General features: G+C 35.7%; 1 protein-coding gene across 2 annotated transcripts; it reads right to left on the reverse strand.

Moving 5' to 3' along the window:
- Positions 1-88: 88 nt before the first annotated feature.
- On the reverse strand, positions 89-22,643 carry LOC147833377 (uncharacterized). 2 transcript variants are annotated; one of them, XM_087287236.1, is made up of 4 exons: positions 22,520-22,643; positions 11,256-11,390; positions 6,100-6,209; positions 89-4,994 (listed from the first exon to the last, which is right to left on the reverse strand). In XM_087287236.1, the coding sequence occupies exons 1-4, from the start codon at positions 22,556-22,558 to the stop codon at positions 4,964-4,966; spliced, it is 315 nt and encodes a 104-aa protein (XP_087143362.1). In that variant the 5' UTR covers positions 22,559-22,643; the 3' UTR covers positions 89-4,963. The 2 variants fall into 2 exon arrangements, with proteins under 2 accessions (XP_087143362.1, XP_087143363.1); XM_087287237.1 differs by having other exon boundaries at positions 89-2,914; positions 22,520-22,634.
- Between the last annotated feature and the right edge of the window lie 2,381 nt (positions 22,644-25,024).

The following is a 25,024-nucleotide window of genomic DNA, read 5'->3' on the forward strand; positions in this document are numbered from 1 at the left end:
AAATAGTTCCTTGAGGTAAGACGCTGCAGGCATGTCATTTCTGAGATTTTGGGCTATTTTAGCATGTTTCTTTTTTTTTTTTTTTTTTAAGTTTAATGTAAAATAAAATAATTGAAAATGAATGTTTAAGTTATACCTTTGTTGCACTTTACCAAGTGTACATTCAATATTTTTAAAGACTGTTTTGCTAAAAGCTTTTTAAGAAAATACATTTCTACACACTCCAGCATAATTTACAATGCATTTTGAAAATAGGACAAAGTACAACCAGGATAAACTCATCTCTATATTCTAAAGTCTTTACCAAAGGAACATGTTCATGATTTGTCTCACTGTATGCAAATTTTTAATTTTCATTTTCATTTGATCCTGTTAAAGCAAGAATTGGCGGTTGCGCAGTAGGTAGTGCTGTCGCCTCACAGCAAGAAGGTCGCTGGTTCGAGCCTCGGCTGGGTCAATTGCCGTTTGTGTGTGGAGTTTGCATGTTCTCCCTGCGTTCGCGTGAATTTCCTCTGGGTGCTCTGTCCCCCACAGTCCAAAGACATGTGTCACTGTTGAATTGGGTAGGCCAAATTGTCCGTAGTGTATGGGTTTGAATGAGTGTGTATGGATGCTTTCCAGAGATGGGTTGCAGCTGGAAGGGCATCCGCTACATAAAACATGTGCTGAATAAGTTGGTGGTTCATTCTGCTGTGGCTACTCCGTATTAATAAAGGGTTCTAACTTTTTTTAGTTTCGCAAGCTGTTTTTTTGTTCAGCAATGAGCCAAATGAAATGCTTATAAAAAATTATATCACAATTGCAGTTGTTTTTTTCTTCTTCTTCTTCTTCTTTAAGAATGATATTTTTAAAAAAGAGAGTAAAAGATTGTATCTAAACTCTTGAAATTTTCTTATCATCTGCGGTTATTATGTTATGTAAAGGATAAAGTACATCCAGGTGGTTGTCAGTGGTGGAAAGAGTACTGAAAAAGCATACTTAAGTAAAAGTACCATTACTTGCCTAAAAATGTTGTGTGAGTAGAGTAAAAGTACCTGTTGTAAATATTACTCAAAGTAGGAGTAAAAAGTAGCCCTTTTAAAAGTTGATGCATTTACATGTAATTTTGTGGATGTGTCTGTGTAAATGTAAAATTCTGTAGTGCATTTAGTTAATGTCCAGCAGGCACACAATGTCATAAGACGTTAACATTAGGTTAGATTTAGGTTATGATGTCAGGTGACCAAAATTCAATGTCTAGCCAGCGTCTAAGGACAACATTATTTTGATGTCAAATGCGGACATTTATTCATCAGTTATGGCAACCAAAATTCAACATCTGATAGATGTTATAGTGGTAACATTGACACAACGTCAAGCTGTAACATAATTAGACATTGATATTTGGTTGGTTTTAGGTTGGACGTTGGACATTGACATCGGGCTGACTTTGAGTTCTGATGTAAACCCAATTTTCATTTTCAAACAAAATGCAGCGTCTCCACGACATTAGGGTACAATATCAATCTGACAGCATGTTGACGTCTTGTGCCTGCTGGGTGTTTAAGGCCATTTCGGTCATCATACAGTAAATATGTGCCCAAACTTGGTCCTGGAGGGCCGGTGTCCTGCAAAGTTTAGTTCCAATCTCAATTAGACACACCTGGGCTAGCTGATCAATCTCATACTAGGCTTTCTAGAAACATCCGTGCAGGTGTGAGGCAAATTGGAGCTGAAATCTGCAGGACATCACCCCTCCAGGACTGTGGCTGTTTCTCAATATGCGTTCTTCAGCGGTCTTGCGTCCTCGTGTTCTCGTGTAACATCATCATCAGCTGCTGAAGTTCAGTTCCAATGCTCAAGACCGCAAGAACAGAGTACACGTGAAACTTCCCGGATGTGATCTTGATATTCGAGGACGCACCGATGCAAACTTGAGCACCGAACTCACTTTGGAAGTCCCAGAAGTTGTTACGACTGGAGGTGGGAAGCACAGCATTTTATATAGATTTATTATTAAAGTTCAGAGATTTAACTTATTTATCCCAGGAGTTTCCCTAAATAAAACGGTGAAAGTAAACCTTACCATGGACATCTTAATTAAGGAATAAACACACTAGGGTGTTTGTTTGCTGAAATTCGTATTAAAATCAGTTTTATTTGTATTGTGCAGAGTATATTGATAATGTTTTTATGCAAAGTAAATATTTTGAAAAGGGGGAAAAATAATAAATCGTTGTATGAATGCTGTAATGTTTAAATAATTTACCATTTAAAATGCGTGATGGTCATGTGACCATCAGAAAAATCGCAGCATCTCATATCTCAAAGGATGCGTTCTCTGCCCTCGTGGTCTCCTAAGTTCATTCTTCCAAGGACACCTGGCAAGACCGGTCTCCACAAGAACGCAAGTCCGTTCTCTGCATTCTTGGAATTGAGAAACAGCCTGTGTTTGGGCATCCCTGATCTAAACATTCTCTAGGTCAATGCGTGTAAAGATTTTGAACATCTTCTTGGACACTTAATGCTTTCAAACAGTTTGCTGCAATGTAAAGTGCACATGTCTTGAACTAGTTTATTATGATGCAATTTACCTTCTATGTGTGATTTGATTGGACAGGAATTACAGGACTGATTTTTCTAATTCCCAAAGACAAGAAAAAATAAATTAGTAACTACTTGACTGCAGGACTACTTTACACCAATAGTGGTTGTTATAAGTAAATAAAAATCGACAGGCTTATTGGATGCCTGACGTGAAACGTGAAGGTCTTAATCCTGTGAAAACAACCGCTGGGACTGTACTTTATCCCATTTTTACATGGCTGCTTGAGCAAACTTAAAAAATAAACATAAAACATCAGCCTTAAACACAACTCTGACAGAAACGAAAACAGCTAAAGGGAACATACACTTACCTACATGTTATTCAGTCCTAAATTGGCAGCAAAAAGTAAACAAAAATGAGAGACAGACAAGAATATAAACAATATGGATGCTACAGATATTCAAGATGATTCACAGTACCAAGATGAGTCTGTGTTATCAATTTCAGTGGTTGTTATCTTGAAATAACATGCCTTGGATGTTGTAATTAACCAATCAGAATCAAGTATTCCAGATGTATTTATGACATATTTCTGTCACCAAGACAAATTTACACTCTGTGACAAAAAGAACGGACATTACATTATAATCAAATCAAAACAAAACAAAAACTAAACAAGACTACACTAGACTAAACTATTCATTTTTAGCCTATTTACCTGCAATGTCTTTGTCAAATAGCACATGCATTGTAGATTTCAGAAAAAAGGAAGCATTTTTTCTACACCACCTAATGGCGATCAATCATGTTTTTATGTCCCCTGGCGATCTATAAAGCCAAAATGGCTCCTTAAGAATTTGTCAACACTTTGTGACAAGTAGATTTAGATAAGTCTCATGAAAGTTGACTACAATGGCACACTTGTAACGTTTCTCTGCAGGCGGAGAGGGATTTGATAGATGTGGTTTGGTGATATAGTGCTGTGCATCAGGCACGATTCCCCTGAGAGCAAACCACCTGCTCTCTGCTTGCCAGATTGTGAGAGACACGGGTGTGAAATATGATAATTTTATCTTCAGCAGGCTTGTCAGGAAGAGATCCTCTCTCTTCAGAGCTGGAGCCGAGATAAGTCCAGTAGCTTCTGGCTGACGAACAAGCCTGAGAGAGATGGAGGAGTTTGCAGAGAAGCGCCACGGTTCTCCTGCTGTAATTGTGTGTGTTTTAATGCTTGGTTTCAGTTAATGCAAGCCTTAAAGGTTTGATTATGGATGAGTAGAAGATGCTGATTTTAGATGATTTTTTGTGAGGTTCTGACAGTGGGAGACTGCTGTAGTATTTCAAACATTTTTAATTATTCATGCAGGCAATTTTTTTTCAACCACACTGAGAGAGTTTTATTTAGTTAATTTAGTTTAATTCTAGTTTAATTGGCAACACTTTCCAATATTGTATTAATGTAAATTAATGTACAATGAACAAAAAAGGAACAATACATTTATTACAGTATACTGTATATTTGTCATGTTTTATTGATATTGGTTCAGGGTTTCTACAGGTTTCTTCAAGCCACATTTAAGACTTTTAAAGACCCTTTTAAGAACATTAAGATTGAAATTGTAGACTTTTACAGAGAAAAACACTAAGTATTTTTTCTAATGGCCTAGTTACTTCTGAAAATCGATTTCCTATTAATAAAATATCTTGTATAAGGGATATGTTGCTTTAGTTTGCTGTCCCTGAATAGGGAATTTAATTAAGATAATTTCTTGTAAAAATGTCTAACTGCTGTTGTGAATTGTATCTTTTTGCAATAAAATTCATGTTAACTCACAGAACATTAACTAATGTCAACTTGCATGAATAAGGATTTAATTAATGCATTAGTTAAAATTAATGAATGCATGCTTTACAAGTATTATTTATTAGTTCATGTTAGTACAGGTAAATGCAATAACTAACATTAACTAAAGAAATATTATTGTAAAATGTGATCATTTAATTGAACAATTATATTGTTTACTCAGTAGTGGTCAAAATAATGGAATACTTTTAAAAAAAAATTTTTAATGTTGTTAAAAGAAAATTATTAAGAATATGTATTGTACACTGTATTGAGCAACAAAAATCAACCCACAAATAAAACTGAAGAAAAAACAAAACAGTATCGCTAAATATAGTCAATATTTGTGGATAAGTAGATCATCAGAGTTCATCAAAGCAGTCCCAAGACAATAACAGGACAATTTGGTTTTAGTACAACTTTGATGAAAGGTTTTAATCTACTTCAAATGTCGACTATTATAATTTTAAAATGACAAGAACATAAAGTATAATTACTGTATTCTAGTAATGGAAGATGTTACAGCTCTCTGTACCTGAGGTTATGTACTTTCAGAATATTTACAGTATTAAATGAAAAGCTTACCTCTCGACTTTTCATGAAGTACATTTCTGTAATAATAGCATGCTGTGAAATAAGTAGCATCATTGTCAATCTTTGAGTCACGATTCATACATTGTGATATAGACTTAGTTTTGTTTTACATAGAACAAGCACAAATAAATTTAACTATATTTTGGTGAAATGACATCGCGCCTACTTTATACTGTAACTGCAATACTTTTCACTCCCAAACTCTGATGTAAACTCTTAATCTCGATGTCCTTGCTTACAACATGCTTAGGCAACAGTTTTCTCGTCTAGACAAAAGCACAAAGGCTCAGTCGAGGTCTTTGATCTTTTCTCTCTGCTTCCACCTGTCAATCTTCATCTGAACAATGCCCCTCGCACTCCCCCCCTTGCAGATTAGCCCGTCTTTGAATTAGACTTTCAGAACTCGCTTATTTTAAGACCATCCGCCCCATGCCTCCCCTCCTCTGGATCCTGTGTGCATCCTACGGCCATGACCAAAAACTGGAAAATAATGTATTACATTGTGAGATCTGACAGACGGACCATTCTTCTTGCTCTTATTATTCTAGTGTAACAAATCTCCGTAGAGCATAAAGAAGCCATAAAGGATGCATATGTGTTCTATTATTAGGCTCCATTTACACTAGTAATTTTTTTTGTAAACATAAGTTTTTGACAAGGTCATGTATGGCATCTACACCTCGAAAATGGATGTTACATCTCATGAAGAAATGAAACTATTTATGTATTGTCAGAAATGTGGCTAATCCGTACAAATCCATTCACTTTCATTCATATCAAAACATTTAATGAAAAAAGGCATGTCCCAAAACTTTATCCCTAAACCTACCCGCATTGGATGATGAGAAAAGTTTACAAAAATGTACGGATAAAATTAACATTGAATCAAGACATTATAAGTTGCGGTGAGACTGATTTGAAACCTGACAATTTTGGAAACACTGCAGATGCTGTTTTAGGTTGAAGACTCTGGGGTTGCTTTTACAACACAGGCTCATTCTAAAAACGTCTCCCTATATACATTTCTGGAGATTGCGAATGTAGCCAGATGTATGTATGGCTGCATTTCATCTTTAAAACGTACGCTACAGGCCGATATGATGTCAATCCTTTTCACGTTTACCAGCTGACTGCTTACCTCCGTATGGACGGCTTTCCCGCTGTTAGCAGTTCGTCTAGTAGTTCGACATGTACGTCAGCAGATTTAGGGTGCTGTGAGGAGTTGATTGAGTCTGGTGAGGTCTGGTTCTAGAAAGAGGATAAGACAAAAACAGAAGCCAAAAAATAAATAAACAACTAAATAACAGAGTGGGAATGTGGTAAAATCATTTTCTAGATTGCTTTTTAGAACTGTCAGTTGGTTGGATTTAGGGAAGGAGGAGGGTGGGTCAGTCGATCGGCCAGTCATTCAGTCAGTCAGTTAGTCAACAGCAACAAAAAGAGTAGGTGCGAATGTCACTTGCGAGAGAAATTTGAGATCTAACAAACATCTCTGGTGGTTTCGTGAAAACAAAAACTGCAAAAAAAAAAAAAATTATAAAATCTAAATGAAAGGGTTGTGCTTTGCAGAGGAGACGGACCATTTTTTTTAAATATAAAATCATATAGACAATTTAATTTTGTTTCATTTTTGTATAACACGAGTCATGAAACCAATAAACACATCCTGTACATTTTCTTCATTTTCAAATAGCACAATGTTTTGTTTTTGTTGTAAATCAACACAATTTAAAGTAAAATCTGTATGATCTCCCATATGATTTGTTCACCGATTAATTTGTTCCCAAACTCCCCCCGGGATGCTAATCTGCGCTGGTTGGCCCGATGACCCAGTCTGTTGTAATTGGTCGACTATGTTTAGCGTGAGACAGAGGGAAATGCCCAGCATGGGCTATCAAAAATTTTGAGGTAGTCAGTGTGGTAAAAAGGAATCTATTTTTATTACTTTTGTTTCTTTATTTTTTATTAGAAAAGTGTTTAGACTAACAACAGAATAATCAATCTTTTTAATTTGTATAATACCATATATTACCCAGACACACTTGAAACTGCTAACAAGAGGGAAATAGCAGAATAAGAATAAATATAGTGCGGGGCCCTTGTTTTAGACTGCTGTCTAATAAGAAGTCTATACATGTCACAAGGAGCATTTTGCTAATAGAAGTTGTGAAATATATTGAAGATGAACTTAATTGTTCAGTTCTAGTATGCAGAGTAGGGTTGCAGAAAGAGGAAGTATGTCTGGGGTACAAGAGCCAAAGGACTGCAGAATGACTGATAAGTCACGTTACACCAAAACTCCACCTGTTAAAATTAGCTGTGTAAATATGCTGGAGTCAGGGAAATGTATGTTTGTTGCGAACCTCTATCTAATAATTACTAGTAATTTATGCATTGAAGAAAACCCTCTTTAGACCTTTTCTTATTGAACACACATGGAATTGGCTTGATATTCCAATATCAGAGTGCAGAGAGTATGTGTAAACCCAGTGCAGGAGCGCATTAAAGCAATGCAGTTAAACACCAGCACATTGCTCTATTCTTAACTATAATTCAAGAGTTCAAACTTAGCTGATGATTGATTATAAGCAAGTTTGGCATGCTGTCCCGTGAGAGAGCCCTGAGCCCAATAGGTCCTTGAGCCCTGGCCTCCCTCCCATTTGCAGAGCGAGAGGGGAGCCTTGAGCTCAGATAGATCTCAACAACTCCACCTTGATAAGAACTGATGACTAAAAATTGAATGCTATGAAGATATATGCTGCAGGATGAGAGATTGACTGTAGTGCAAAATTTAAATTGATCAATTCAATTGTTGTGCATGTTTTTGGAATGTGGGAGGAAACCGGAGGACCCGGTGAAAACCCTCGCGAGCATGGGAAGAACATGCAAACTACACAGAAACGACCACCAGCCTGTTAAAAGACTAGAACCGATGACGTTTTTGCTGTGAGGCAACAGTGCTAACCACTGGGCCACCGTGCCACCCTATGGAGGGAAAGGTGTAGAGTTAGGGGTGGAAGGGGGGATTCTTCAAATCGAAGATGACTGTAGTGAAAAACCCTGGCTCTTTATAGTGGGTTAGGAATGGCCTGATTGGTGGATCATGCATGCTCATGCAGAACCAGCCGTGTTCAATTATAATCACGTGATCCTCTCGAAATTAGTTTATGAATAAACTTAATCTAAAAACTCATCTCAGTCATGATAAATCCTACACACATCTGCACTCTAGTGTGCAAGTGTTTAAAGAGAAAAAGGCGAATTCACATTTCACCGGATCCAGCATTTTATATTTGGTATTGTTTCGTGTCGACATCGATGCAAAAGGCAAAAGTTCCTGACGAAAGACAAATCATTTTCTGATGACTCTGAGTTGAATCTTTTATGTAAATTTTTTTATTTAAAATTATTTTATGTGTAAATAAGGTGCACTTTCACATTTAAACATCAGCTGGATGTTTTTATTCACTTAGGGCTGTGTTACACACTGTATGGAAGGTCATTTTCAATATATTTTCACCCATAAAAGAGGCTCTTCAAATGTCAAAACAACGTCAATTTGACAACAAATATTGGTGTAAAAAATCGATGACAAGACTGTCCTGTAATACATTTTTACCTGTTTTTTTTTAAAGCCAATGTTAGATCTCAAATTTCAGTATTAGAATTTTTGATGTAATCTTGACCTCAAAGTACATGCTGGGCTAAAAAGCCATATTAAAATGAAACGCACTAGTGTGAACATAGCCTTTTGCTATGTGATTTTGCTCTCTAAAAGTTCGTTTATAGTGCACTGTTGATTTTGTAAGTAAGAAAGCATCATTTAAATGCAGTGTCTTAGTGAGTGTGCTTGACTTAGAAGTGCTGCATGTGTGTAATTGGAATCGCGCATCTCTGCTGAGTGTGAATCATAAAATCAGGTGATAGAGAAGCATCAGCAGAGAAACCGAGTGCTGCAGGGGGACTGTGAGTCATCTGACACTTTTTTTTGACTGTGAGCCCCTGTTGATCTTCACTGAGATCTGATATGCTGATATGCAGTGTACTGTCTAACAGAATGACTGACTGACAAGATACTGACTGCTGGAGAATGAGAGTCCATAACAGTGTTGAGGAAGCCACTTTGAGACTGTAGTTTGACATTATAGAGCTATTCTTTTGAGAAAGTAGTTTTTGCTGCGCTACTGGCTATACTAACAAAAAGTAGCTCACTACATTGTAGCTATTTAAGAAGTATGTGTATATTTTAAAAAATCCAATGCATTTACACATTTGGTAGACTATTATGCTGAGTGACTTTTATTGCATTCAGGAGTTAAGGAACTATAGAAAAACAACAACATTCACATGATAAAATACAGCGGTGTAAAGTAACAAATTACAAATACTCCAATTACTGTAATTGAATAGTTTTCACATGAATTGTCATTTGATAAGCAGTTTTAAATATGTGTACTTTTACTTTCTCTTGAGTATATTTTTAGTGCTGCATTAATACTTTTACTCCACTAATTTCCTTCAACCTGCAGTCACTACTTTCTTTTATTTCTTTCTTGTCTATGGGGATTGTAAGTACAAAAATCAGTCCTGCAATTCCTGTCCAATCAAATCACACAAAGAAAGTAAATCGCATCACACCAAACAACCTCAAAACATAAGCGCTTTATAAATGCAGCAAACCTTTTGGAACCTTTTAAAATTTAAAAGAAGGTAATGATTCGCACTCAATTGCTTCGTACTGTTTTTATTTTTACTTTTTCTTACATTTTACGGGTGATAACAGACAAACAGACGTTTTGGCACAAAGCCTTCATCACTGAGGATTACTCAGAATCATTACCTTCTTTTGAATAATAGTAACGATCAGATTAACGCACCAAACCAAAGAAGTTACTAAAAAAAAAAACGCAAGCGCGCAGGACAAACTTTAGTAACCTTTTAAAATTCCCCAAAAGATGTCTAAAACCTTTGCATGCAATGACCAAGAGAATTTTTATTGACTCCATGTTAGTGATGAGAAAATGAAGGATGTTAACTGTATGATGAATGAAATCACCAAACAGCCTTAAACAATCACTAAACTAACACTAAACTAAAACTAAAACTAAGGAAGGAAGCAAGGAACAAATGAATGAATAAACAAAGGACCTAATGAAGGAAAGAACAAAACCATGAACAAACAATCAAATAAATAAGCGAACAAATGAAGGGAGGAGCGAAGGAAGGACCAAATGAATGAATGGTTTAAGGACTGAACAAAGTAAGGAAGAAAAGAAGGAAGGTAGAAAGGAACGAATGTAGGAAGAAAACAACAAATGAACAAATGACCTAATGAAAGGAGCAAAAATATGAACGAACATACGAATGAACAAATGAATAAATGAGCGAATGAATGAGTGCACAAATAAAGAGAGGAACAAAGGAAGGAACGAATGAATAAAAGAAGAATTCAAGGAAGGACTTAACAAACTAAGGAATTAATTAATTAATTAATGAACAAAGGACCTAATAAAAGAAGGAACAAAATTTGAAAGAACGAATGAAGGAAAGAACAAATAAATGAAAGATTCAAGGAAGGACTGAACAAACTAACGAAGGAAAAAATGAATGAATGAATGAACAAAGGACCTAATGAAGGAAGAGCAAAAATATAAACGAACGACTGAATAAATGAGCAAATGAATGAAGTGAGAAATGAAGGAAGGAATAAATGAAGGAATGAACCAACAAATTAATAAAGGACAGAACAAACAAACAATGGAAGGAAGGTTCGAAGGAATGAACTAATATAGAAAGATCACTAAATGCACTACAGAATTTTACGTTTACACATCCCTGCACAAACTGCACGTAAATGCATCAACTTTTCACAGTGTAATGCTCACTACTCTTGAGTACTTTTAAAAAGGCTTTTTACTCATACTTGAGTAAAATTTAGAACAGATTTACTTTTACTATTTTTGGGCAAGTTTTTACTTGATTATGATTTTGCAGTACTCTTTCCACCACTGATAACATATTCATGTGATAAAGCACGTCCTGAAAAAAAAATGGATAACATTTTCAATCAAAAACAAAGTTACTGCCTTTTGCCTTTGCACAGCAATATAGATCTGTGGCAAAAGGAGCCTTTTTACGTTACAAAAGTGTGCATATTCAATGGCAAAGTGAACCTTCTTTTCTGAAAACATAGCATTTCTACAGATTTTGAATTATGTAGCCAGAAGGACGCATGTCTGCATTTCGTCTTTAAAATAAAGGGGGTGGTATAACATCGCTCCTTTTTGCGCTTACCAGCTGACTGCTTGCCTCTGTATGGATGGCTTTCCCTCTGTTACTAGTTTGTCCAGTGGCTCGCCATATACGTCGGCGGACTTGAGACGCAGAGAGGAGTTGACCACGATGATGAGGTTTGAGTCCAGAAAGTGGCTAAGACAAAAAAACAGAAGCCAAAAAACTAAATAAACAAGTAAATAGGGCGAGAATGTGGTAAAAAAATCAGGGGGCATTTCATTTTCTGGATTGCTTTTTAAAACTGTCGGTTGGGTATAGGGAAGGTTAATCGATCAGCCAGTTTTTCAGTTAGTCAGTCACTCAGTGAGTTGACAGCGGCCTCCTGGTGGATTTACGCAAAAACAGCAGGTGCGAATATCACTTGCGAGAGAAATTTAAGATCTTAAAAAGCATACACAGTTACCTCTGGTGGATTCACGAAAACAAAAAACAGCAAAAAATGTAGCTCCTAGGACATATTTGGCGCTCTTTAGAAATGTATATAGCGGTACATTTTTCAGAGTGAGCCTGGGTTGTTTAACATATTTACAGAGGCATAATTTTGCCTAAATTAGGCCCTGCTTAACGCTTACAAAATGGAAAAAACAAAAAGAAAAAGCCATTTAAAAATATCTCTCGTTTTCCCATTTCCGAGAATATACCCTCCAAGCATTGCATTAATTCACCTACGGCTGGGGTGAAGTATGCAGTGTACTTTGTGCTGTTTGACACCCTCACAGGTTGTAATCTTCCTCCATATCTCAAACGGAGAGAGCCAGCAGTATTAGCTTCAGCTCAAGATCCAATCAGACAGACCGTTTCCCTTAATCCCCGCTGAGATAACTATCCAAACAGAGGACACTGAATCAGTCTGTGACCTTTGTGTGGGTGTAAAAGTGTTCCTCGCCGCACCATGGCAGAAAACACTCCACTCTCTGTGTTTTATCCTGTCCCTCAGATATAAATGTATGTTTGTGTTGGCGGAGAGCATAGAGGGGGTATTATGTGGTGACTGCCCGTCGAGTGTGCCAGTTTCGTATTTAAGACAATGATGCGAGCGCAGGCAGCTCTGCGGGGGGGCACTGCAGGCCAGTCGCGGCGCATATGCTACAGTGCTGCCAGGACGCTGGCAGAAGTGTATTTTTGGGCACGTCTCAACAGGATGGTGCATAGTCAGGGACTGGAAAACGCTTCAAAGGCAGAAAATAGCCCCTCTCGCGTCGGAAATTGGTGTGATTTCACTCTCCGAGTTTGAACTCTTTAGGGGGGTGTTGAGTGCAGTAAATATTTAGTAACAATCACATGCCCAAAACACAAAATAAGGAGAAAAAGCCTGCTCTTAAAGACACAGTAGGCACATTGCAACCATTACTGAGTGTATTGTCAATGCCTAATGCACGTCTGTTCATGCACTTCTTATTATAATTCAATAATGATATTGTGACTATTACAAAGTAAATCATCAATGTACAAAATATACATATGTAGAAATATATGTTTAGTGTATGTATAAAAATTATATATATGTAACTAAAATAGAATATATTATGTATAATATTATACAATGACCAAAAACAATGTTCTTTTAGCCATTAGCAGAATTGTTGTGTTTTCTGTGCTGTACGTTTGGAACGTGACAGAAAACACATTTAAAGCGTTACTGTTATTAGGCAGACAAAAGACTTGCGGATCCAAAAGCAGTTTATTAAAGGCAAGGTCATAAGGCAGTGGTCAAAAACAGAAGCAACAAGATCAGAAGGGTAATTCAATTGACTAGGTCAAAATACAGGCAAGAGGTCAGACTAGGCGGCAACAAATCAAAATGAGGCAGAAGACAAGAATCAAAAGCCACAGGAAAAGAAACTAGAAAAAAACCGCTTCGTAATGTTCAATATAGAAACAAGACTCTGCAATGTGTGAGTGAAGGTGAGGTGTACTTATAGTCCTTGCAATCAGTACTTCATGAGCTACAGCTGTGACTGTGTGCAAGTGTTCGGATTATTGTCAGCTGCTGTAGGAGTTGATGAGCACAAAGAGTTCTGGGAGTTGTAGTTATCTGGGAGTTGGAAGTAATCTCCAACATCATATTTGAAACAATTCTTATTGGAGTCTTTGGGCTAAAAGAGTATCTCAGTTTTTAAAGGACATAATGTAAGTAAACGCAGGTTGCAGAGAGGAGTTGACCACGATGATGAGGTTCGAGGAAAAAAAGCAGGAAAAATGCTTTGTAGTGTTCAATACAGAAACAAGACTCGGTAATGTTTAGGTAAAGGTGAGGTGTACTTATCGTCCTGGTTATCAGTGCATCATGAGCTACAGTTGTGTGTGAGTGTTCCGATTATTGTCAGCTGCTGTAGAAGTTGAAGAGCGCAAAGAGTTCTGGGAGTTGTACTGTGGTTCATTAGGAAGTAATGTCCAACAGAAAAAACACCACTGGCGATTACAAAAGACTACAGGAAGTGATCCCCAGCATATACAACGCCGCTAGTGAACACAGCAGTTACCATATTTGGAACAATTCTTATTGGAGTGAAAAAAATCATGTTGAACAATTTAGGAAAACGTAGGTTTTGATATTTTGTTATGTGGCTTAATATACAATAAGATATTTGGGTTTAGGTATAAAAAGTAGATGTTTGTTGTTCATTTTTAGTTATATGTTTTTTAAGCAAGATCTGGCAAGACTAGTAAATGAAGACTTGAAGAGATCTTGCTTGCTGTGATTTCATCAACCATGCATATAGAACATAGAGACAGCTCTATTACACATTTAAATAACGTACATCTTTCAACAGGCCATTCATTTTTACAGTGCTACAAGAAAATAGTTTAATTTCAATCAACAAATGCCACACTAGCTTTACAATGTGAAATTTGTTCCTCAAATTAGCTTTCTCAGATCAGATTTTTTCCCATAGCTGTTCACATTGTTGTTTTAAATTTGGCCAATATTAGATTTTCAGTTTGAACTGATCATGGTGCTTAATTGACCCGCATGTGCAAAAGTTTCTATTTATGTACTAATGTGTATGCTGTAAATAAAGCATGGTGTCAGATTAATATCATAATTAGTATTGCTGTTTGGCAGACAACAGCAGTGTGTTGGTTTGAACTATAAATGGTTGTTTGCCAGCATCAATGTGGATTTCAATATCTGATACCTAAAATGTCAATGTTATTGAAAACACTCATAAGTTGTGATCTACACTGTTAACCCTTACTGTAGATTATGCAGTAAATAACTGTAAAATAGCCAGTGTTTTGCTGTATTAAAAGGAAACAGTATTTTACTGTAAAAGGAGCAGGATTTGTATGAAATTTTGTAGTGCAAAGAATAAATTACAGTAATTTACTTTATGTACCCATTACAGATAGTTACTGTGATAATAAATGGTAAATTACTGCTCAACCATTATTACCCCATGTACTGCTTTATATATATATATATATATATATATATATATATATATATATATATATATATATATATATATATATATATATATATATATATACTGTTCAGTTTGGTATGTGTATGGTCAGTATTGAGGAGAAAGTGAGACAATGCATTGATGATAAGCTAAATTTCTCTGCAGCCAACTCTGTGTTTTCTTTGGTTCCTTTTATGTTTTTAACATTGAGTATCAGGAGTCAACCAATGTCAATGTCACAGAGCTAATTAAAAGGTAAAGATATCGACGAGATGCATTTAAAGGCAAAAATATTCACACAGAGCAACCAAATTATCACAATCATTTTTATAACTTTGTTTACTATTCTATAATTAATTTAATTTGCCTAGTTTAGCCAATAGTTAAGCTTTTAAATTGCACTTTAAGCTGAATATTAGTATTTTGCTAATTAACTAGTAAAAATGTGTTATTTAAAAAATATGTTAAACAGCACGTACAAACATTTTCGCAGAGACTCAATGAATTTGTTTGGAAAACTTCAAATGAAGTAGGTAAAAATGGCATTAACAGTATAGTATAAAGACTTTCCTAAATAAATGTATTAATCAGGTTATTTGTTTTTTATTATTATTATTACTACAGGTTTGGAACAACATGAGGATCAGAATATTTATTTATTTTTTATTTTTTTGCTTTGGATGACGTTTGTATATTGTTTGTATATTATTGTTTTTATTCAATGATATGTGCATGATTGTGATAAATGTAGGCAGTTCCTTTGAAAATATGCTATGTACCAAGGATGTCAAACTCCTGGAGGGCCGCAGCCCAGCAGAATTTAGTTCCAGCCCTTCTTCAACACACTACCTTTAGATTTAGTTTGATCAGGTGTGTTTAATTAGTATAACTGCACTGTTACTCTGTAGATTGTGCAGTAAATAACTGCAAAATAGCCAGTGTTTTGCTGTAATAAAAGAAAACATTTATTATTTATTAACACATTATTTTACTGTGAAAGGAGTAGACTTTGTATGAAATTGTGTAGTGCAAAGAATTAATTCCAATAAATTCTCTGATGGTTTATGTTGCTATTTATATAGACGTGCATTTTAAAGGCAGAAAATAATGATTTAGGCATCACCATACACTCCCACAGGCTGTCTGTCTTATTCTAAACACAAAGGTGTTAGAAATAGTTTTCAGAAAATGCTGGCCCTTTAAGGGAGCCAGGTGTTTGATTTGTTTACTGCTGAGTGCGCTCTATTCTCTGTCCATCAATTCAGATGTAGAGTCTGATATGTTTTAGGCTTTAAATAAGAATCTATAATGAGTAAGTAAAAAGTGTTCCAAATGTTTTTGAGGGTTTCTAAAATAAGGCTGTGTTTTAAGTTATATTGTTGTTATCTTGAACTGTGTACTTAAAAGCTACATTGTTAGCTAGTTAGCCTCTCCTCATATAACTTCTTACATTACTTTTGTTTAAGTATTTATTGGATATTGCATACTGCCATAATGTACAGATGCTAACAGTTGTATGTATCTTTCTGGCAACTAAGCCAAAATTAAATTCCTTCATCTCAGTAAGGTAACATTTGCACATCATCACAGGGAATCACAAAAACATGATACACATAGCCATCCACACACAAAAGCTCCACTGTACGGTCCCAGGTTGTGAGTTTGTTGCTAAGTATTTTTCAGAGCAGTGTTTCCACCTATGAATTTATATTAGAAACAATAATAAAGTTTGTTGTCATGAGATAATTATAACAATAAAAGATTGGATCCTTTGGTTTTTCGGTGTTGCCAACTTTATTTTTTATAATTACTTACTAAAATTTTTATTGAGATTTAACACAGTTTTTAATTATTTAAAACTTTAAACTTTAAAATAATTATGTTGTGTTTTTTGCTGTTCATTTGCTGATCTACCTTCCTGCAGATTTTAGTTGCTATTCATTTCAAACACACCTAAACCAATTAATTAGGACCTGAACACCACTTGATAATTACAGGCAGGTGTGTTTGATATGGGTAGCAACTGAAATCTGCAGGAAGGTAGATATCCAGGAACAGGATTGAGCACCACTGCTGTATACCATGGGGGTCAAACTCCAAGTTCCTGGAGAACTGCAGGGCAGCAGAGTTTAGTACCCACCCTGCTTCAACATTACCTGTAGATTTCTAACAAGCCTTAATTAGTTTGATCAGGTGTGTTTAATTAGAGTTACAGCTTAAAGTCCCTGTCACACTGCACTTTTCTTCCTATAGACTTCCATTCATACGCATGTGAGTACTGCAGACCTGGAATGATAGCTCATGCGACAAATTTCATAATTCGCAGCATTGGAAAGTTCAAGCTTGGAGAACGCTGACATGCGAAATCACATCATGTGATTGCTTGATACCAATCAAAGATCAGAACATGACCTCTCTGGCTTGCTTTTTCAATCTCTAATTGTTTTGTTTTATTCCACTACTCGCTTTGTTTAATTCCACTTCGCAGTGCAGTATGACAGAATTTTGCTTGCTCAAATGTTAGTGTGACTGCAGCCTTACTGTGCAGACCTGTAATTTGCAAGACAATATTTATATCTGCTGATTTCTTAATTTTGTTATACTTTTTCTGTTATTTATTTGTTTGGTGCCAAAACAATAAAATAAATTTGTCTGAAAAATGTTATGCCTTCTATTTTTAAATAACAGCTAAGAATACTGATTAATTTTAGTAACACTACAATAACTATATATGACATACTATTAATGTGTATGCAGTATAATGCTGTGATTTGTAACACTACAATACAGTAATTAACTGTACACAGTTTCCAGTTAGTTACCACTGCTGCTCTATTACAGTAATTAACTGGCAACACTGTTGCCAGCTACTCCCTGTATCGGTTCAGTTACAGTAAATAACTGGCAACACTGTTGCCAGCCACTCACTGTAATGGTTCAGTTACAGTAATTAACTGGCAACACTGTTGCCAGCCACTCACTGTAATGGTTCAGTTACAGTAATTAACTGGCAACACTGTTGCCAGTTACTTACTGTAACCAAACTTTTACAGTGAGTGGCTGGCAACAGTGTTGCCAGTGTTCTACTGTAAAAAACCCTGGTAAGGTCTAACAGTGTATGAAAAGCGATGTGTGCATCCCTCTCTGGCTAAGTGCCAGCCCTCACGGGAAAGCAGATTTAAATTTTAGTTTTGAATTTATTTTTGTGATTGTTCACTCTAGAGAACACCCAAGACTGACCACACTATGTAGTGAAATTTTTAAGGGTTAATCAGCAGCCCCTGAGGAATAAGAGGATGTTTATACCAGTTCAGAATGGCAATACATGTCGACTGAAAATTATGAAAAAGTTGCCTGAATTCCAACATTTTCCAGCTTTTCACACCATGGTCACATTGCAAAACATCTAATTTATAAAATAGAAACCGTCCCAAAAAATTATTTAATTAAAGAATTAATTTCATTTATATATTAATGACAACACAGGCTCATTGGGAATACGTACCCCTGTCAATGTATGTGTGTGGCTGCATTTTGTCTTTAATGCTACGGAGCGGTTTCTTTTTGTGATACCAGCTAACCGCTTACGTTCTTGTGGAGGACAGTAGCCTCTGATGGATTTGCAAAAACAAAAACTGCAAGCAGACGTACCTCCAGTTACATATTTTGCTGTCTTCACAAATTAACCTGGGTGTGTATTGACAATGAGCTTGGGCTGATTAGTGATTATTGCTCCTATGGCTATTCAAAGTAGTTCAATTAAGTCAATATTTAAGTTAAACATGTTTACTTACAGTTTATTAACAGCTGCCCACATTCTCCCACATTCCAGACTCGCACATTGCAGTTTGGTTTTTGTGTTCAACACTTTTATAAATGAGATCCCAGAACTGTATTGGATTTAATACCACATTTGAAAAAGTGGCACATATCGGAATTAAAAAAATTAGATTCCATGTGGTTTGTGCTGCTCACACTGTCATAACAAAAACAGATCTGACTCACATTTGGATTTGGGCTACATTTGCCTGCAATATAAACATAGTCTGTATTACATTTGTGGTGTGGGCACTGCTATTTGTCATTTTCAACCTTTATGTGAACAGGCCCTCTGGTTTTTCCTGGGATTTTCCTGTATTTTACAGTTCTATCCAGCTATCATCCTGTAAAGATATTTTCCCGTATTTCTCCAGTATTTAAGTCTTTCTATAAAGGGTGGCAAATAAACATTAAAGAGCCGTGCCTTCCTATACGCAACCCATACCGCCGAACCACAAGGGGCCGCCCTTGTTCTTAAATGTGAGTCTGTTCTGTGCTTTCGCTTTGTTTGGGCATCAAAACACTTTGAAATAAATATAAAAACGTCGGGATTCTCTTTCTTTTCATTACAGGTGCCGTCTCCCTTTTATATGCAATCCTCAAAACAGTCATAAAGTGGAATGTGACTGTCAGCTAACGCACTCCATAGTGATAAACGGATTGTGTACTCGTGATTTGGAGGAGCCGAGCAAAAGTCTGGGTTTTGGGCACGTGTTTAAACAGACATATACATAACTAATAATAAAAATAATATCTAAAAATGTCGATCTTGGTGGGTTTTTTTTTTAAACACAACTAATTCCATCCTAAATGAGCATAAAAATTTAGGAAAGCAATGCTTTCATTATAACATTAGATGTGTGCACTTTTAAAGTGACATTTGATTTGATTTGATTTATTTTCGATCAAAAATATAATACATAAAATATCATGATAAAATATTAAATATAAAAAAAAACAATTCAACATGGTCGAAAATGGTGTGGGATGAAGCACAACCTCTGTTATTTAATGTAATTAAATGATAAAAATCTAAATAAATGAGATTCATTTGTTGCTCTTTAATCAGAACGTGTAAGTTATACAGTGAACAAATGGCTAATGAGATTTGATAGCTTGATTCTATTTCATTAAAATAGCTATTAATTTTAATAAGCTAAACTGTTTGCTAAATAATTTGCTGCTAATGTATACTTTTTATTTTTTCTTTTGTAAATAATAATAAAACATATAACTGAATATTTAACTGTTTATTTACAACCAAACAGCTTCAAATGAGCATATATAATAATTTAGGGATTTTTTAAGAGGGGTGAATCCCTTATTATGGTGAGCATATCTCTTATTTTCACATCCCAATGTTGACAGTATGGAACAGGCCTTACACCCTGCTGAAACATTTTCTGATTTAGATAATACAGTTGTGATACTGAATCTAATATCGAAATGTTTGTCACTATAAAAGCTCTCCAGTAGTGCTTCTGCCCATAACCCATGAAATGATGAAATCTACACCCGTCCACAATATTAGTGGTTTCATTAGCCCGTGTGTGGTGCGCAGCCCTTCCCATAAGAATGACCTTTTCAATGATGTGGATGGTTACCCCTCCAGCTTTATACATGCCATTAAAGATAAGCCATGTGTGACATTGGACTTATTTTACAGGCATTACAATGCTTTTGTAGTCCTACTAAGGGAGGCCGTGGAGCCGTATAAACGCACGCCGCGATTATAACAGAAAGTCACACGGCTCTCAATCAGCTCGACAAATTCAAGCCAAATCTACTCAATAAGTGAATCTATTCAGCGATGAGCCGCAATCAGACTCCCACAGAGATGAGAAACGCTCGCGCTGAATCTCCCTCGCTGCAGTCACAGCTGAGAACAAATGATTAATTAATACACCAGACAAATGTCCTACAATATTCTTTCTGCTCCTGAATTATTTCAACCGCCCACCAATTGTGCCCACTTACTGAGCAAATAGTCGGCGAACATGAATAGGTCATTATGTCTGGCCCTCAGCATGACTCTGGGCTGCATGAAGTTCCTTTTGGATTGAAAATCCTCATGAATGGTGTACAAAGAGGATCACAAAGAAGAAATCAATAGGAATCACACAGCACGTGTACATTGACAACAATATTCTGATAATAACAGGATCAAGGAAATAATCTGATCAGAAAATAAAGATTCTTCCACACTGCAAAAAAATGCTGGGTTCCACACAATTGATTTTTGTTGGGGCAACACAAAGGAATTAAGTTAGCTTTTTTTTATTATTTAATTTTGTTTTATAAAGTTTAAATTTAGAAGGACTGAACATAAAACAATTTAGTTGTGCCCCCCAAAAACTCAACAATTGTGTTGTTTCACCTTATTTTAAATAAGTAGTTTGAACAAACAGCAAACATATTTTTTTTCTGTGCAAGTAAATAGATTTTTCTGTGCAAGTAAACACAAATACAAATTGAGACATGTGGCATTTTCCTATTTTACATTATTAAAGTGCAGTATTGATGTATACAACATAATCACACTAATACCAAGCAGGAGGTTTAATACTTCATATTTAAATTTAATTATTAAATTATTCATTCATTCATTTTCTTTTTGGCTTAGTCCCTTTATTAATCAGGGGTCCTCACAACTGAATAAACTGCTGACTTATCCAGCATAAGTTTTACACAGCGGTGGCCTTCCAGCTGCAACCCATCACTGAGAAACACCCAGATACTCTCATTCACACTCATACACTTCGAATTTAGCTTACTCAATTTACTTATAGGTCTTTGTACAGTGGGAGAAACTAGAGCACTTGGAGGAAATTTACGTGAACACAGAGAGAACATGCAAACTCCACACTTTCAAACTCCACAATTTAATTTAATTTAATTTAATTTAATTTAATTTAATTTAATTTAATTTAATTTAATTTAATTTAATTTAATTTAATTTAATTTAATTTAATTTAATTAGGCCACAAAAGCAAGGATTTCTGTTTTCCTATTTTACATTATTAAAGTGCAGTATTGACGTACATAATCACATTATTAACAGTATCAACAGTTTGACAGTGAACAAAAGAGCTTTGTGTTGACAAATAAGTCACTGCATTTGTAGAGCAGTTTGTGACAGCATTTGCAAATGTTTGTTGGAATGTTGGTAATGACAGAACTTGCAAACTTACTTAATTATAATTGTTTTATAATTGTGGTCTTGTGGGAAACACCACCCGAGTTCTGCCATGACAACCATAATATGTATATGGTAATGTTAATGTGTTTGGTCTTGTAGAAATAGAGCTGCTATGCTGCTGCTGCTGCTTTGATTATTGATGCAGAGCATGTACTGAGACATACTACTGTAATGCATGTTGTTCTTTGTATGTAATCTTTTCAGTTCTTTCCACACGTGGTCTTGTGTGTTCTTTGGCTTAGTTGCAATAAAGACATGCTGAGCTTGATCGGCAGGTATTATACCAGTGATTTATTAAACATACAGGGTAAACATCATTTATCAGCCACAACAAATTACCTAATACAATTTCTCTCTCTCAGTCTCATTGTTTTTTCCCTTTTCCGAACATTCTCTCATGAAATCTCAATCACGTGTCTCTGATCCCACGATACTTCCCAATCTCATTTAAAGGTATAAAACATTAGTTTCACTGCATTGCACTCTCTACACTACTGCCAGAATTTTCACAAACATGCTGTCTGAGATTAAAACACACTGCTGCTGTAGACATAAAATATATGTAACCCCCGATCTAAACACAGGTGTAGATGTGAAGGAGAGTATCTGAAAAACACGCTGCAGATTACTGGAGCAAACGATGGTGAGTTATTTGAATTCACTTATACTGTAGATGTTTGGAAGCAGATTATATAAGGACCTAGTAGTCACACATTCATAACAGATATTTCTATTACTATAATGTGTAACAACACAGGAATACACACCTTAATCATAATATTGTCTTAATCGTAATAAGGTAAATAATTAGATTACCGATGTCCATGTAAACATACCCAATGAGAAACCAACATGAAGAAATCCCAAAGCTGCATCTGCCACTGTTTGTCAAGCGTGTTTGCATATTAACTTGTTTTTGCATGCCTCCCTGAGAGAAATCCTTCTGTTGTTGTCACCCATGAGCAGGTAACACTTTTGCATGTCATAGTAATGTGCACGATGCCATGAAGGTGATCTTGTCCATTTGTCGGGTAATAAATTTTGCTGCCTTGTCGCAGTGTATCTTTGACCTCTTGCACATTAATTCTCAGTAAGCAGAAGGTTTAATACTTCATCATTTAATTTAATTTAAGTTATTGCAGCCCACAAAAAATATGCCTATTTTGACCATATATCACAACATACTCAGGAATTATAGCAATTAAATTAGGCTTAACTATAACTTCCACCCAAGGAGAAGGTCTAAATGTTGCATGCCTATGCAATTTTTTAATGCTTTATTTTTAAAAATAGAACTTTATTATTGTGTACTGTACTCTCGCCTCGCAACAAGAAGGTCACTGGTTCGAGCCTCAGCTGGGTCAGTTGGCTGTATGGAGTTTGCATATTCTCCCCGTATTCAACATGGGTTTTATTCGGGTGCTCCGGTTTCCCCCATTCATTTAATTTTTTGGCTTAGTCCCTTTATTATTTCTGGGGTTGCCACAGTGGAATGAACCACCAACTTATCCAGCATATGTTTTACACAGCAGATGCCCTTCCAGCTGCAACACATCACTGAGAAACAACCATACACACCCATTCACACACACACTATGGACAATTTAGCCGAACCAATTCACCTATACCACGTCTTTAGACTTGTGGTGGGAAACCGGAGAACCCGGAGAAAACCCACATGAACACTTCACACAGAAATGCCAACTGACCCAGCCGAGGATTGAACCAGCGACCTTCTTGCTGCGAGGCGATTGTGCTATCCACTGTGCACTGTGTATTATATTATATTATATTATATTTTATTATATTATATTATATTATATTATATTATATTATATTATATTATATTATATTATATTATATTATATTAATTATTATTTTCTTATATGTTATATTATATTAAATTAAATTATATTATACTATGCTAAATAATATTATATTATATTATATTATATTATATTATATTATATTATATTATATTATATTATATTATATTATATTATATTAATAATTTGTTTCTTTCAGCTTACCCCCTTTATTTATCGGGGTAGCCAAAGCTGAAAACCACAACTCAGTACTGGGAAAATCACATTATATTTTATTTAATTTTATTTTATTTTTATATATATATATATATTTTTATATATTTATAAGTAAAAAAAATTACACTTGCATTTGTTCAAAATATATAGTCTAATTTTAAAATATACAGTGGAAGAAATATATGTACCTAAATCCGATATTTGCAGATTCTGATTGAATATTGTCTTCATGCAATAACTCAATATCTCAATATCTCATTTCCTTTACAGCAAAGCAGCTGACCTTTCAAACTGAAGTGCAGGAATGAGTGTATTAACTGACTCCAGTATTGATAAGGAGCCTCTTCAGAAGTCAACTTCTCTCCCGTCTGAAGCGAAAGACTTCCTGCCACTGCCGCTTTCACAGCCGCGATCAAACACCAGCCTCTCTCAAGTCACTTGGGGAAACTCGGCTATCAAAGAAAGACTTATACCCCCCTTTCACACTTCCTCATCCCCATCCCGTCTCATCCTACGACCCGCCGCTAAAAAGAGTTCAAGTGAAAAACACACAATTAGGCTGAACTTGAGCAGAGACTGATGTGTTAAGTGTCTCTCAGGGGGTGAGTAAAAGGACAGCAAGCGTCTTCTCAAACTCTGATTAAATTAGACCAATGCCGACGAAAGACGTGCTTTAAAATGACACGCACAACTGCCTATTAGACAGAGACAAATGGACGTGGAGGATGTAGTTTGGAGATATATGCTAATTCTGCTGTAATAATCAGCAGGTGTGTCTTCTTAATGTCTACCATCGCAGTAAATGTTCAGAGCGAATATTGTCGTAGTACTACATTACCTGCTGTCGATAAGACGAAACAGATTGTGAACAACGAAGACTTTAAAAAAGCTCAAGAATATGCCTCTTTTTTTGCTGTTGTTGTTTTCCGAAGAAGTTGATCAAATTATGTTGGAGAAAATGATTCTAATTCTACACATCTGAGGCAGATGGAGGCAGTGGTCCGTCACGATGTGTCTGACAGCAGGGATGTGAAAACTTCCAAGCGCAGTTCAAACAGTTTTGTTGAAGACTTTGATGCAGAGACAGAAAAAGTCTCTTGGAAGCCATTTCCTCTTATGCCACAGATTCCGTTGCGAAACATGCCACCTGAGGACACCAACCACCTCTATATTTAGAGATTATTGACTCGGTATACATACAATAATGGGTTTATCTCAGGAAATTAAACAGGGATGGATGTATTTAAAAGAAATATATCTGGGTTGTGTAATTGAGATCACGGTGGCACCATTTGAACC

Source organism: Danio rerio, chromosome 16 (genome assembly GCF_052040795.2).
Source record: "Danio rerio strain M-AB ecotype USA chromosome 16, GRCz13ab, whole genome shotgun sequence".
In the NCBI taxonomy this organism is placed as follows: domain Eukaryota; kingdom Metazoa; phylum Chordata; class Actinopteri; order Cypriniformes; family Danionidae; genus Danio; species Danio rerio.

Coding starts and splice junctions, on each gene's coding strand:
- LOC147833377 (XM_087287236.1), bottom strand. CDS start 22,558: ATGCAGCTTTGGGATTTCTTCATGTTGGTTTCTCATTGG. Junction 11,391..22,519: donor TCATGTTGGTTTCTCATTGG/GTATGTTTACAT, acceptor TTTTTGTCTTAG/CCACTTTCTGGACTCAAACC. Junction 4,995..6,099: donor GGAAAGCCGTCCATACGGAG/GTAAGCAGTCAG, acceptor CTTATTTCACAG/CATGCTATTATTACAGAAAT.